Here is a 17614-nt window from a genome sequence, read left to right as displayed (position 1 = left end):
TTCAACTATAGAATGCTTCACGCATCGTACAATGTGCTTGCCCAGTAAGCTAACTAATGGAATTTGTGGCCCAACTTCTCACTCTAGTTTGTTTAGTGCGTGGCTTATGCCTAATGGTTATTACTTTTTTACTAGGGTTAATCACAATTTGTCAGGCGAAATTTCGTGGTACGATCGTCCCACATCGCCATACACCAAAACATTAACCGAAAATTCACATTGAAAAGTTCCAACCATGACTTGTCAGTTTTTCATTGGTCGCTCTTCCTTCCCATTGCCACGTGTCCTGTCCAATCAGCACTATTTCTGGGTTTCATCTCGAATCTTCTTCGATCAATACTTTTGACCGCTCAGAATAATTTTCTTTTTTTAGTATACATTGTTATTTATTTAATTTCATTAATTTAATATGTAATAATTAAATATTTTTACTTATCGCGTAATTATATCATAATAAATTTTTAATTACAATATAATAAACAAATATTACGAGGAATCTAAATCCAAATTATGAAGCAAAGATTTAAAGTATGTTTACTACTATTAACAAATTAATTAAGTAAGCAATAATTGAGAATCCTAGGGCGCAGTTTTAATGCGCACTTTCGTGGAATGTTCATCGTCACAAATATCTATGAATGGGCTACGAAGTCAAAATTACAGTGCTATGGGATTGGTAGAATTTAAACACCGAAGGGTTTGGTAAAAAGATTATGTTTAATTTTATTTTTTTCACACAGTGAACAGTGATGGAGAAAGGGAACAGTGTTATTATTTTAATGGAATACCAAAATGTGTATTATTTTAATTTATGAGTTAATCTCCAAAACTTATGTCATCTTTTATCAGAATGGGAAAGCATAACAGTGACAGAAACACAAATAAAATATAACGAAAAAAATATTAGTTGGATGTAAAAAAATGTACATTAAAACGAATAGGTTGATTTGGCCTAAAAGTTAGACGACATGAAGTTATTGTATCCAAAATTTCTACATAATGATTTAAATGTAGATTTAATTGGATTGATACCCACCAATATATAAATCATGACGTTAACTTTACTTGATATAAATGAGTATGCAAATAATTATTTAATAAAATAAATAAATATTGTTTTTATCCTTAGAGTTGTGCGGAGAGATCATAACAAAATAAATACTTTGAACTTTTACTCTTATTAAGCAATGCTTTTAAGATATTTGTTAGCATTTTTCACGTAATATATGAATCTTAGTATTGTTCATACTTAAATAAGTATAAATCTATAATTAAGGCAGATGATAACTAAGTATATTAGTATGAATATAATTATAATATATATATTACAAAATTATATACATATTTAAAAACAACTAAAAAATTTATATCACGAGGATATTTCAAACACGTAAAATAAACTTCTTTTAGTGTGTTTTTCACTATATGGTGTCTCTCTTGGTAGAATTTATGTGAGTTAATTATAAGTTGTGATATATAGTTGATGCTATTGATTTTGAAGAGTTGTTTTGAAATTATTAATTATGATTTATAAACGTATAAATGTGAACTTTTGATAAGTACTTAATGGCTGCAAACCCTACAATTTGGGTCTCTATATGGGTTTTAGTTTTGAGTGATGTCAGTGAAAGAACAATCCGGGCCCACTCAAATATTGAATTGGGAAATGAAAAGTCTAACATCAAGGTCGAGGTAGCTGAGTTGACCCGGATTCCAAATTCCAGGCATATGCTTTCACGAAAGCAACGTAAACAAAATAAAATAAATAACTTCGCAAAAAATTATCATTTCCTTTTACAAATAAAGTCCATACAAATAAAACTATGGCTATAAATTTTAAATCCATTTTTATTAAATCTAATTGCAATTCCATCACTTAATTATCATTTCTTGTTAATCGCAACAAAATGATTTCAATTTCAATGTATTTTTGTCATTTGTTAAATTGCAAATTTATCGCCTTTTCTAAAACACCACTTGTTTTATTACTAACATAATAATAATGAAAAATGTAAAAGTCATGAAACGTGAAAATTTGATTAAAATAGGACTAGTTGAGCTTTTCAAAAATTAATTAATTATTAAAAAAAAGTCTTCAGGTTAGTGATATAATTAGTGCAAAAACAAAATAACAATAATTAGGTTTAAATATTTGTGTTGACTTTAAAAGTGATAAATAATAATAAGTGGGAAGCAGTTAGGAAAAGGGCAAAACTAAATTTATTAAAATCATTTGGAACTAAATTTTTTTGTTCTTACAGATTAAAGTATTGTTGGTGATTGAAAGAAATGAAAAGTGGAAGTTGGTGTTTGGAAATTTATTTCACTTGAAAACCATTACTGAAAGGTTGTGAGTGGAGAGAAAAGACGAATAAGAAAGCATGGACTTTTGGGGGGCAAATTGCTATTTCCATTATTATGTTTTCCTTCTTGAGTTTGACTGTTTATACAGCAAACTCATCCGACCAAGGACCACTCTTCAATTTATGTGTTTTCATTGGGGACAACATTTTACTGTGTCTTGGATCAGTTTTTTTCAATCATCTTTTTCTTTGTGTTCTTAAAGGTTAAATAAATATGTGAGTGAAGTTAAAACAATGACTGCACATTGTTTCAATAAAATAAAGTAGAGAAACTCGATGGGAGCACGTCTTCTCCCCCAGAATTTAAAAACACATATTTTATAAATAAAAAAAAATTAAAAACTCTCCAAAACACCAAAATACAAATCTTACCAAACAAACCTACCCACCATGAATATAATAATATAAGAGCATGGGATAAAAGAATCTTGTCTTATTTGATTGGAGAAGAGGGAAAAAAGATGAAAAAAAAAATGAAAAAGTGTAGTTAATTATATTAAAGAAAATAGGGCAAAAGAACTCTGTAAATGAATAAAAATAAAGAATAAATGAGTGAAAAGTTGTGTATTATTGTGGTTGGTTTAAGAAAATAAAATATAATAAATTTAAGGGATTATAACAGAACAGTGCACTAATTAAATTTAAATATTGTATAGAATAATTAACTAGAAATGTAATGCACATTCAATTATGTGCTTATTTTAGCCAAATCAAGGATATAAGAATCTAGCTGATTATGTCCTTGAAAAGCATGTTAATCAGATGAATTTTGACTTATATAATTTATTACATGTCATATGTAATTAATTGTGTAAGTTTATATTGAAACAAAAGACTAAATATAAATTTATTTAATCAATTATGAACTATAAAAATATTAATAAAACTATACAAAACTCTTAACATATCTTTCTTGGTCTTTCTTCACACGTGGGAAGATAACATTAAAAAATAGGTTCCATATAAACAAACAAAATGACCTATACCAACATTTATGTTTGTTTTTGTTCCAATGAAAATAGTACAGTGGGGCTGACTATGAGTTTTGTGGTGGTGCGAAAAAAAAATAATATATATTAGTAATTTAGTTTATTATTTAAAATTTAAACAGTAAAAAAATGAAACTAGTAAATTTTTAGAGAAAAATGTTAATAATTACCAATTGACAGTTTTTTTTTAATTAATGGAATAATTAAGAATTATTTGTATTAATAGAAACCAAAACGTTGGTGGGGGCAATTGCCCCGATAAAGTTGGATCCGTATGGGCTAGTATCGTCTTTTCCTCCACCTTTTCTTTTAATATTTCCATTATTATCTCAAAGATTTTGAGGAAAAGTTTAGGTTCTCACCTACTAAATCTTCATATTCTTATTCAAATTTTAAGAGTATTTAAAACAATTTATTTATTCAATTATTTATTATTATCATTTTCTCTTTACTTCTACTTTTAGCTCTTCCCCTTTCATAAAATGAAAGAAAAATCATAATTCAATAGAAAATTCCATCATCACCATCGTTGTTCTATCTGAAAAGTCAGATCTCCGAAGAGGTAAAACATTAGGACCAGGATATATCCAAAGTTGGAATAACAGTTTTGATTTTTTGTTTTCATATTATTACTAAGTTACTAAGTTTATAATGCTTAATACCTATAAGTTCGTATACTTACATTAAAGAACATATATACAAATTTACTCTAAATTAGAAATGCTGATGATAAACACCATAAGAAATCAATGTTGTACAACTAAAGTATTAATGAATTCTTTTTTCTTTTTATGAACAAGATATTCCACAGGTAAGTCACAAAGATAGATATATATATATATATACTAGCAACTGTGTATCCATTTTTTTAAATATGTGTGATATTATATTAACAGGTGATAATATTATAATGTTATATATTAAAATTATATTTATTAAAAATAAAATGAAATATATTATTAAAAATAAAATGAAATATATTAGAACAGATAAAAGAATAACCATTGATAAATAAAAAATGGAAGAAGTAGAGACATCTGATTTTATAAAAAGTTTATAAAAATAACGGTCAATTTTTAAAAATTTAATAAATTATTTAAAAGGTAAAATCGGTATATTAAAAAGTGGACACAAAAAAGAAAATTCCCTTTATATATATATATATATATATATATGTATATATACATATATATATATGTATATATACATATATGTATATGTATATATATATATATACATATACATATATGTATATATACATATATGTATATGTATATATACATATATATATATATATACATTTTTATATGTATATATATATATATATATGTATATATATATATATATGTATATATATATATATATATATATATATGTATATATACATATACATATATATATATATATATATATATATATATATATATATCAGAATTAAAATTGTTACTCTTTTACTGATGTGAATGTTTACTTATAACATAATAAATATTTAAGACCAACATTATAATGGAATACGAAAATTTTCGTCAAACCCTATTAATGGTCTAGGTAAATTTATGTCAAGTTTTACTAATGACTGATGTAAGTTTGTGTCATTTTTTTACGAAAACTGACATAAAATGTTCTGCATCAAATAAAAAAATATGTAATGAAATGAACATTTTTAAAACTGGGGTTAGTGAATAGAGAAGTCAAATTTGTGACAGAGATTGAACCACTCAATAAGACGATTGAATTTTACAAGTTCAAGAGCAATGAAGTCTAACATCATTCGCTTAAGTACCATTGAATTTGTATAACTCAATCTTTTTCTTAGTGGCACAACCTCTATCATAAATTTGACTTCTCTATTCACCAACTCTTTTTCAACTTTATCATAAATCATTCATTTGATATGTAATACAGAAAACTGAGATACCTTAAAAAAAATACTCATTTCAGTGTAATTGAACCAAGGTTTGATTTTGATGAATATGGTATACAAAAAAAAAGGACATTTATGCAATGGTGGACCTTGACAAACTCATTTCATTTTATTATTTATTAACATTAAATGGTGTATGTATTTTATAAAAAAATACTTGATTTAATTTGCATTGATTTTTCATAAATACTACATATAATTTCAAAATATTATAAAATTTTAAAAATTCAATATAAAAATTTACAAAATTTTTAACATTTGAAGGGACATGGCCCCTCCCATCAGATAGAAGATTCATCCCTGCATTTATGTAAAGCCTTGAGTTTTATAAAACAATCAGGATCACAAACAAAAATGCAAACTTTTATTAAATAAACCTCAACGACAAAATAAATAGGACAAAATTATTCTTCGTAATATGTCTATCACTAAATACACACAACACTTAGACCAAAAAATACCACCAAATCATCACCCTTTCATTATCAAAGATGAAACCCTAAGTTGTAAGAGGGTTCCGATGTGAGAAACAAAACCTTTATAAATATAAAGAGAATTTCACATCATACTACTTACGGATTGACGTAAATAAAAATAATTTATGTTACATATTGATTCACTTGACATAAATCATTTCATTTACATCGATCCATAAGTTCTCTGACATAAAATCATTCTACTTATTTACAAAATTTTTATATTTTTTACGTATATTATTTTTTTTCATACGTAAATGAGGTACATCAAAAACAATTTTTGTCATATTGTTAAAGGGTAGTAATTTTTGACATCCAACAAATTTTTACACATACTTTACATCTGCTATTTTACTCTTCTCTCTCTTTCTTTATAAATACTTTATAAATACAATAGTCTGACTAAAATACTACTAAAAGTGAGTTGTCAACTGGTGTAAAAAAAAATCTCAGTGCTTCTTTTACATTTTTCTTACCTATTTTTATAATGTATTTTAGTTTAATTTATTCCACTTAAAACCCTACAGTAGACCTCGTTTTAATTTAATTTAAGTTAAACATTTACACAAATTCCATTTATCTAAATTCTACAAGGACAAAAGTAGAAAAAGAGAACAAAACAAACATAATGAATATTTATTTAGCTAATACAATGTTGTTTCTATTTTTTTATACAATAATGTCCTTAGTATCTCTTTGAATGTTTGGGTATTATTTACAATAATCAGAGTTATATTATAAAAAAAAGTATGAATAATTATAAAAATTCTCAAAATTTGTAAGAAATAATAAAGAAAAAAAACGTATTAAATATTTATCTTGAAGGATTGGAGATAAAGATACTTTTTCATTTTGGAAGTATTCTAGTAAGTTGTTTGATCCATAAAAGTTTTGCTATTATTATTTGTTTGTCTACTTGCATATGACAATATAATAAATGTTATGTTGTCTATTCAAACGTTCATATTAAAAAGAATTAATGCAGTGTTATGATTTTCGTCTTCTGTTTAATTATTGTCTAAAGAGTGGTAATATTGTGAAATGAACCGATACTCGATATCCATTATTATCATTAACAAAATGATGTTTGCAATAAAAAAAAAGTTAGTGATCTTTATTGGAAATATTAAAATATTTTTCTCACATGCCCTCTATATTATTGGATGAGTCTACGTAGATCTCGTTTAAAAAAGGACCAGCCTCGTCGTATGTTTAAGTTTAACTCACATAAATTATTTAATAATAAATATATAATATACTAGAAAATGTGTCTAGTACTAATTATGTGGCAATGGCATAAATCTATGCCACATAATTTGTTTCATTTACGACTACAGTGGACAAAAATAATTCCATTTTAGTTAAAATGATGTATTTGCTATCTATGATGAAAATATAATTGTATTGGTACATGCTTATCTTCTCAGCTGAGTCTCATTTGACATCTTAGTAGGAATGTTATAGTTTGTGGCTCTCTTTTCTTTATCGGTAGAAAATAAATTAATAAAAAATATCTGAGGTACTTTATATATGTATATAATTTGTTCCAGTTTGCTGGTGTAATAGTAAAGTAAAATCATACATTATAGTTTTAATCTTTTCAGAAAATTTAAATTAATAATTTATTTATCCGATTCAACAGAGGACGTAGCTCAACAAGATCCAACACATCTAGCACATCTCTACTAAATAGAACGTTCATACATATGTTAATCTCATTAGCATAATCATAATAGCTTTGCATGTTTAGAGAGATATTAAGCTCTAGTCAAAATATCACAGTAAGGCAGTTGTTATTTGACTAAACAGGTATAACACGACCAACATAAATCTCAAGTTAAAATGACACTATAAATATGAGTAATTCACTTGACTTGATAAACAAACATTCACATTCTCTTACTTTAAACAGATATGAATTCCTTTACTAACTTAAGCATCATAAAGCCTTTTGTAGGTGAAACTCTCTCACTCGAATAACAAGAGGTGAAATTTCAATTATACTGACCACTAAGCGATTATCCGAACCTCACCCTTCACATCCCATAAGAATAAATAATGTTTTCAAATTTTCAATACAAAACTTTAATTTAATATAAATAAATTAGATCTATATTTTTACTCGAGACCCGTACAATTATGTATTTATGAATAGTAAAATAGTATTTTAATAAAAACTAATAAATAATACATATTTTGTATAACTAATAAGAGATAAATTTGTGAATTTTGCATAGATATTGATAAAAAAATATTTTTTTTTCGGTCAAAAATGTCAAATTGATCTCTTAGTTTTTTTAGTTTTAATCTAGTCTAAATTTTCTAAAAAATGGATGTAAACTTGTCAAATTTGGTTCTTTGGGTTAAATTTTTTGAAAGTGTTAAGATTTTTTCATAAAAATTTGAGTTGTTAACAATGATATTTACTTCATTGGTGAAAAAAAAAATCTTTGTTTGGTCTTAGTATCAATGAGAAGTCTTTGTTTTACTTCAAGCAATTAACTCAAAGTATCAAATTACATTATTTTTTCAAATAGAAACTAAAAAAAATTTGAGTACTAGCTTACCAAAATATATTTTAGCTATAAGACTTGATAAAATAAAGACATTTAAATATATATATATATATATATATATATATATATATATATATATATATATATATATATATAATAATAATAATAAAAAGTTATAAATGGGATATAAGTGTCGTTTTTTTTATTAGAGTAGTTTTTTTCTTAACATTTTGGTTCTTTGAATTTTTTAAGCTCTAATGATAATATGGAATTCTATTTCTATTTTTGTTTTTTTATCGTTTATTAATATCTTTTATCAATTAGTTGTCTGTTAAATGAACACATTGTAATGACAAACTAAATTTGACCACATTTTTTTAATTGTGTTGTTTGACTTAAAAAGATAATATTGCGTAAACAGTATCATTCGCTTAACATGCATTTGAATATAATTTATCTTAAAACGATTAAAACAAATAGTCATTGGCATTGTCATTTAAGGAATAATGTACACTTAACATACAAGAAGACCAAATTCAAAATGCAAACATTGATTAGAATCCAAGAAATAAATATCCTTTATATTTATCGCTAACTTATTAGTTAATGACCGTCGATCAACTATAGAAATCAAAATATAATTAACATTTTATGCAAAATCAAAATGATTTTTTTTATTGAAAATCATATTCATATACAAAACCCAAGTTTTTTTAATGTAGTAATTTTGAAAAAAAAATAATCTCAAATAGTATTTATAATTATAAAACGACATAAAAATGACATTTTATAAGTAAGAGTAACAATGATTTAATAATAGTGAAATTTAATTATTTTAATATAATTTTTTTTTTATAAATGAATTTTATTATTTTAAAATACATTATTTTTATTCTGCATGAAATTTATATATACGTTAAGTGTTTAAAATTTACTTGTATCATTTGTTCAACTCACTAACTATATTTATTTTCTTAGTTGTTTCGTGTTGTGTTCTTTTCTTTTGCAATGATCACCTTATCGGTTTGAGCATATGAAATTGCAAGTTTAGAGGTATCTTTGAGAATGAGGAGTCATCAATTAAATTAGTGAAAGGTAGGGATGACAACGGGACGGGGCGGGGCGGGGACAGGTTTCGCTATCTCATACCCATCCGCGCAAAAAAATCCATCCCCATCCCCATACCCAAATCCAATGGGTATCAAACTTTTGTCTCATCCCCATTCCCATCGGGTAACGGGTATAATCTCGTACCCATACCCGTACCCGCGTTCTAATTACTTCAATATTAATTTTTGTAAAACAAAAAATTACAACAAAGAAAACAGAATATTATCAAATATTCAATATTAGAAGGATGATTGTTTCTTTTATATCAAATACTTTGAAATTAATTATAATTGTTTACATTTTAGATTAGAATATTAAATAAAATTTCATGAGAACCAAAACATTTATTAAATTTGAAAACTACAAACTTTAGTGAAACTTAGTTGCTAAAATTAAAAAATATTTAAAAAAATATAAAAGGAAAACAAATATTCAAATTAAGATATATTTTAAAATTTTTTTACTTCAATTTTTTAAATTCTAATGAATTTCTTTTTTATACACTAATAAAAGTTATAATTGTAAGGCCCGCTTTCCATTCTGCCCCTTTTTCTTAGGGCTGCCTTAACCAGTGGGCCTTAGGGCTGGCCCAGAAAGGAAAAACAGACCTAGTCCGTCCCAAACCCTAACCTAAGCTCACTTTTCGTAAAATAGAAACCCCACTTCCTAAAGTTGCTACTATTGTCGTCTTCCGCTAGGGTTCCAACGTTCTCCAGATTCACGTTTAGCTTGGCCATTGTTCTGCTCACGTAAGTACTTCTTCTCCTTATCACCTCTGTCTAGTATAGTTTCGTAGTCGTAGTGGGAAAACTTTGTATTAACTCGTTTTACCCGCTGTTCTAGTTTGCGAGTCGGGTTCTATAGCTGTTGTGCTCCTTGTTTCAGTGTCGAAGTCCCGTACAAACCCATTTCCAGGTAGGGAAGCTCTAGCTCACTCTCGTGTTTTGTTTCTGTCTTGTTATGAAACTGTCGTTTTGAAGTTTTGTGGCTGGTATGATGTTGTGATAAGCTGTGAATGCATGAATATATGTGGGTTGAGCTGGCGTGGGTAACTGTTGCAGGAAAACGGTGGCGAGACCTGCTAATCTCGTCCAAGCGAGTCAGTCTCGCCTAGGTGAGATGAACAGGGACTCGCCCAAACCCGTTTGCGCGAAAGGTCGCCCAGACGACCTGTTCAATTTTTGAGCGAGCGAACATCTCACGCAGGCGAGAGGGGTCTCGCCTAAGCGAGATCCCGCGTTGGCTTCTGGATGCTCTTTCGAGCCCTCGCCTAGGCGAAAGGGGCTTGCTTGAGCGAGCACGTCTCGCCTGAGCGAGACCCTTCAGCCTGGCGAGGGGCTGGGCGAGGCAGTACGCTGTTTGGGTGCTTGTTTATCCTTGGATGATTGGTATTGGTTTGGGTATGAATGTTATGATGAGAAATATGTATATAATGGAATATTATGTATGCTTAGCATGAATCATGAATTGTAGATGATGGGTTTGGTATGAAAGTTGGCATGTGAACTAAATGAGATAGGTATTATTAAAGTGGCATGATAACGAGACGAGTTGCTTCCTATGTGCATGGATGGATTATGATGAGTTGGAATGAGTTGGACCTGGAAAGTGAAAAGATTGGCTTTAAAGGTTGACATACTGGTTATATCCTTGCATGGTGAATACTATTTGACTGTGTAATCATATTTTGTTTGTGTCAATGCATAATTCCTTGGGGTCTCTAGGTGAGACTTTCAGGGTTGCGCTTCAGTGGTCGGGACGTAATTCCATGACCCCTGTTAGTGGGTGCCCATGGTGGTGCCCCATCTGTATAACTAGGTAAGGATTCAAGGTAAGGAATGCATCCTAACACTCTAAGGGGTCAGTTAGTCTCACTTAGAGCTGACTGACTCTTGTGGTGAGAGTAGCAGGAGGCCTGAAATTCATTAAGGGCTAACCTTGTGGTGAGGGAAATTGATTCATTGAAACACTCATAACACATAGCTCGGGGGTGAGCAGAGGTATCCACCACAAGTGCAAGCGTCCGCTGAATCCGACCATGGTTATATGTATCCGGATGAGTCGAGTCGTGTCGTAATGTATTGCATGAACAGTCATAACATGCTTGGTTGATTTAAATGTATGGTGTTGTGGAATTATATCTGATTTAATGAATGAACTCTTTTGTGCTTTAGCTTACCCTCCTTTCTTTGTTGTGTGATCTGCTGTGTGGTACTCTCTTTTGCGATGATCATCAACTTGTTGATGTGAGCAGATGCGAGGGACACCCGTAGGCAACAGGGGGTGGAGATTCCGCTGCATAGTCCGCGTGGACTAGTTTATATTTCCGTATGAGTTTATCTAGGGATGCGACCCACGTAATTGTTCTTTCATAGATTTATGTACCTTGGTTAACTTTTCATCTCGTTTTCTCTTGGGCATCATGGTGTGCCATGGATTGTATGGAGTTGAGTTTAAAACTCCCAGACCGCGCCTTTATGTTATCTTTTTTGTAATGCTTCCATTAATTTCACGTACTTAATTAAATGAGGTGTTACAATAATACATCACTTTATCAAAATGACACAAAGAAGAAATAATAAACATAATAATATAATTTTGACATAGATTTTGTATCTTTTGAACTTCAATATATATTGGATAGTGACACAAAAAAAACTCATAGAAATTACATTAAATTTTTATATTGTAGTAAATAAAAGTTATTTATACAATTAAAGTGAAAAAATTACAGTATGATTAATAATAAGTTAGAAAATAAAAAATAATTAGATAGAATATATCGAAATATTATTCTACATGATGAAATAAACAATAAATAAAAATATTATAAAATTGACAAATTTGTGTCTGAGAAATAATTTGAGAGACTATTGAAAAAAATCGCACAAAGTAAATCAAATGTATAATTAAGGGTATGATAAAATGAAAAATACCTTGGAGATCTAAGAAAACTTTTCAAATATCAACATATATACTCAATGGTTGAAAAGTAACGAAAAATATTTTAACGAAACAAAAGAGTTCTTCAAATTAAACAAAAATTAATAATAATAAATAAAGATTTTTTTTTTATATTAGCTTAAATTGAGAATATAAAAATTCTCATGTAAAAGGAAAATATATAATAAATAAAAACATTAAAAAATAATAGAAATATTCAAATGTGAGGCATAAAAAAATTTAATTAACATATATCATTTTAACATAATTATATATAGGAAGGTTATGATAAGATGAAAATATATTGGAGATGCGAATGAGTTTCATGACAAATCAAATAATTAGGAGAAATAAAAAATATAAAGTATATATATATATATATATATATATATATATATATATATATATATATGGTTACTTAATTAATTATGAATATTTTAATAATTTAAATGGGATGAAGATATGGCGGGAATACGTACATCCTCATTCCCATCCCCATACCCAATTTAAAAAGTCGGGGATTCTCCATACCCATACTCATATCCATACCCAGTCAATGCGGGGATTACCCGTCAAAACGGGGACGAGTTTGGGCAAAACCCACGCAGACGAATTTATTTGCCATCTTTAGTGAAAGGTCTTAAAATTTTTTAGTAAACATCTTATTTTAGATAGAGTTTGTTGGTTTAGTTTAAATATATAAACGTTATATTTGTATAATTTTATCTTTTATAAGATTATATTAATTTACTTTATAGATTAGATTAACTATTTTATTAGTCTTAAGTTATTAAAAATGAGATTTTACAGCTTTCAATAATACTTACCAAATAGTTTATATTCTTTCATCTTTAAAATATGGTGAAACTGAATTCTAACTTTCATTTTCATCAACTATAAAAAAAATGGTCAAATTTTGGCTATTTATATGTCATTTAATTTTTTTTAAATTGAAATGGAAATATTTATTTTTATTTATTAATAAATTTTGTACAAACTATTAAACTAACTAATTAATATTAACTAAATAACTACTATATGTAATTATTAATAAATTTATAATTTCATTTAGCTACTTTATGTTTACTAGTCATCCCTTTCTTTTAATTTGAATTTGTGGGTTTATCATATCATCATATTGATAAATAATACTTTTAACATTCATTTGAAATTTCAATTTAATTATTTTAATGCCAATTAATTTTTAATAATGAAAAAAATAAATTAATATCCACAATATTAACCTACATAACTAGTTTAACTTTTCAATTTTTGCTATCAATTATTTTTCTCTCCAATAAATTATTTAAAGTGTTGTAGTTTTTAAATTAAAAATTTCATTACAAAAAAATCATAATTGTTAGCAATACTATATACTTAAAAAATAAATAATTGTAACATGTCATTTTATTACTAATTACATCATACTTAACTTTTAATATTACTTCATATATTACATTATCGACTTAATAAATTATTAAAATCATTGTAATATTTGTAAAATGTTAACATTTTCAATTAATATATATTTTGTATTTTTTTCAAGATTTTTTTATTTCTTTTTTATTTTAAATTTTCTTTTCATATTTTATTTCGATAAAATAAAATTGCAAATGTTATTAGACTAAAATTAAAGATAATAATTAAATTTTAAAATAATTTTTTATATTTAACAAAAAAAAAAATTATCTAGCATGAATAAGTTAGAACAAACAATATATCGTAAGTTTAATTTCGTATATATGCATATATTATTTCATATTTTATGTAATTAAATTAACAAATAAATTTAATTATAAATGATAATTTTTAAAACTCATTTTTTTTTGTTAACACTCTTTCTTTTTTTAATCTTTGACATATACTTTTACTTTTATATTCAAAGTTAATTTCAGTTAGCAACCATTTTATTTTCTCAAACTGTGATTCTTATTACCATTTAGTTTTCAAAAGAAATTATCAATAACTAAAAACAAATAATAACGTCGTATACAATAGAAAGTAATATTTTAAATATTAATTTATTATAACCGTTAGTTATATAAAATAAGCGTCCATCTCATGCATTACACAATTAATTAATAACATTAACGTGTTAATGATTATGCTTGCTTTTTAAGATAGTAATTTTATATTTCAAAACGATTACTCTATATCTCTCTCACCTTAATATTTAACAACGCTTAAAAAACTTGATTTAAAAAAAATATAAATCTTCTAATAAATAAATAAAATATAAACAACAACATCTCACAAAATAATCTACGCTGATTCATTATTCGGTTTCACATATTTGAGACATTTCTTATACATAATTTCTATCTCTATAATTTTGCGTGCGTATGTTTTTTATTTAGCTAGTCGCGTTGATATTGATTATTTTTATACGTTATTATATATATATATATATATATATATATATATATATATCTTTTTATCCACAAATGAATCGCACTCTCTCATGTCATGCACCATACAAAGATGCGAAACCATCGATTATAAAAACAACATAAGTTAAAATTTGTGTCAACAACTTTAACATCGAAGTGAAATTTGGTAGGAATTCTTAAATCTAACGTGACATTATTATAGCACACAAAAAAGCAAAATAAGAACCCATATCGGAAAAGTCAAGAGATGCTCCAAATTGTTTGGTTCTCCTTTGTTGTATTTTCAGAAGTGTCAAATCCATCTTTCTTTTTCACTAAATCCCAAACCAAAATTCTCACAAGGGAGTGTTGAACCCATAATTCAAGTGTTTCTGTACCTAACTCTTCCTATATTATTTTTCTTGGAAAATTACACACTAATAAAATAAAAACTGCAAATTCTTCTTAGTATAATTTTTTGTGGACCAACAATACAAATCTTAATTCTTTTTGTGAAATGCAAACCTTTATAGTTCAATTTTTTTATCATAACTACAAATTTTTTATAGTACAATTTTTCTATTAAAAATTATAATTTTTTCAATGATATATAATTATCCAAGTCTTCCATACACACAAAAGATTTATTTGATAATTCTAAAAATAACTCTTTATCTATAACAATATATAAAGATAATTTTCTCATTTGTGTCCACATTTCAAAATTTTAATTTTACTCTTTAAAATGTAATTATTTATTAAATTTTTAAAAATTGACCGTTATTTTTACAAACATTTTATAAAATCGTCTATATCTGCTTCTTTTCTTTTTTTTCTATTTATCAATTGTTATTCTCTCATATTTTCTGATATATTCCATTTTATTTTTAATAAATATAATTTTTTATTTTATATATTAACTTAATAACATTATAATATCATCTCCTACTAATGTAATATCAAGCATATATAAAACATGCGTACACACATCCGCGATAGTCCCTGTATTTACGCTATTTCTATAATATTTTTCTACTGTTTTTGTTTTTTTAATTACTCTATATGAGATTTTAGTAAACATGGTGAATAAATATTTTTCATCACCATTTTGGTTCAGAAAAGAAAAGAAAATCCAGCATAAAAAGAAAAAAAAGAAGGAAAGAAAACATGATTTCCCCCACTTGGCTTGTGTTTTGGCAGCGTATGGAAGCTTCAAAACACACTTAAAACTAGGCTTCAACATCACATACTCTCTCACACACAACAACTAACACCGAAAAACGCAGTCATTGCAAATCATGGCACATGATAGCCTCACAAATAATGTCCACTACAAATCCATTCAATCATTATTAGTCTTTTCCTTTCCACACCCCTTTCTTCTAATCTAAGTTTTTTCTTCTTTCTTCCTTTCTCCTTTTTCATTTAACTCTTCTCAATTTATACCCACTCTCACCCGAGAGAGGTCACAAGAAGAAGAAGAAGAAGAAAAGATACGATACGATACGATGACCTCGGTTTGCATATCGCAGTGCCTCAACGACGCACGTGACCCACGTGTTCCGGTGAGGGCGACGTACGTGAACCTTTACAAGTGGCCGGAATCGGATGCGGAGTTTGTGAGGTCAGTGAGTTGCAACAGAGAAAGGGGTTGCCACGTGTACGGACACCCCAGAGTGGTGGACAGTATCTCCTGCAGGCAGATGTATCTCAGAAGCTACACCTTCTCCAGGGAAGAAGATAACGACGCCGACAAACCTCACAAATGTTTTGGCGCCAAGAAGAAGAAACGTCACAACAACAACAACTCAAAGCCCGACACCGGCCAAACAAAGTGCTTCGTTTGGAGTAAGGCTAAGGAGATCTCGTGTTCTGCTCTCTCTCGGATTTTCCGAAGGGTCTTGTTCTGCTCCGCGAGTGTAGATGTTGTCCACGATAAATATTGAATTTTGTTTTTTATTTCAATTTCCTCTTCTTCTTTTTTTTATATTTATATATATACTCTGTTTCTATTTATGATCCAGTGAGAAGAAATTGTTAGTGCCTATCTTTTTTCAATTTGCTTTCTTTTATTAACTTTTGTACAAGAGTGCGTTATGTAAAAATTTTGTCTTACAGAGAAAGGTTTATGATGATTTTTACCACTGTTTCTGCTTGTAATGCTGTGTTTGCCTTGTGGCAACTTCTTTTGTGGGCTTATACAGAAAAATGTATATGTTTTTTGCTTAATATTTGGATATCAGAAACATAGTTTTTATCCTAGTTCATGTTGGATTTTCATATTTTAACTGTTTTCTTTGGAAAAAATTGCAGACAAATAAATATGTATGTATATTTTAACGGTATATAGTATTCATCAATTGATGCGTTTCTTGTAATTTTATTTTCTCTCTCGTAGTATGGCATTGCGTAAATCATTATTCAAAAGATAATAATATTTTAATTACTAAATTTTGAATTTTTTTTATAATATAAAATGATATCTTTTAAATAATTTTGAAATATAGAAAATGAAAAAATAAAAAAATGAAAAAATATTTAAAAAAGACCACTTATGTTATAAAAGAAAATTGTTAAAATTTAATAATAAAAAATCATTTTTCTTCTTCAAAATCAAATCATGAAGCACACATGTTAGAGGTTTCTTTGTCATGTACTCCCCAAAATAGAAAGTTTGTTGTCTTCCACGCCTAGCGGTGTTCTCGCCAGTTTTGTCCCTTCGAACATAGAAAATTTTATGTACGATTTTTTATTCACGTTTTCATTTTATTTTCTCCTCTTTCATTTTCTCAAACCTACTATGAAATGAATCTAAATACGACCAATTTATAGAAAGAAAAAAAAAACTCTTTTATCTTGTAACCTTTTATGGTCCTTGTCGTCCTCATCTCACTTCACTACACATTTCATGCAGGTTTAGAGAC

At 27.4% G+C, this 17614-nt stretch overlaps 1 protein-coding gene across 1 annotated transcript; it reads left to right on the top strand.

The window, feature by feature from the left end:
- Positions 1–15940: 15940 nt before the first annotated feature.
- Positions 15941–16735, top strand: LOC114194952 (uncharacterized). Its single transcript, XM_028085356.2, has one exon. It carries the CDS (start codon positions 16199–16201, stop codon positions 16634–16636), a length of 438 nt encoding a protein of 145 aa, XP_027941157.2. The 5' UTR covers positions 15941–16198; the 3' UTR covers positions 16637–16735.
- Positions 16736–17614: the final 879 nt, after the last annotated feature.

The sequence above is a fragment of the Vigna unguiculata genome, chromosome 1 (genome assembly GCF_037176805.1).
Source record: "Vigna unguiculata cultivar grain cowpea cultivar isolate G323 ecotype 2 chromosome 1, ASM3717680v1, whole genome shotgun sequence".
Taxonomy (NCBI): Eukaryota; Viridiplantae; Streptophyta; class Magnoliopsida; order Fabales; family Fabaceae; genus Vigna; species Vigna unguiculata.
Note: the sequence above shows the minus strand (reverse complement) of the source record. Positions and strands in the feature narration are given on the sequence as shown.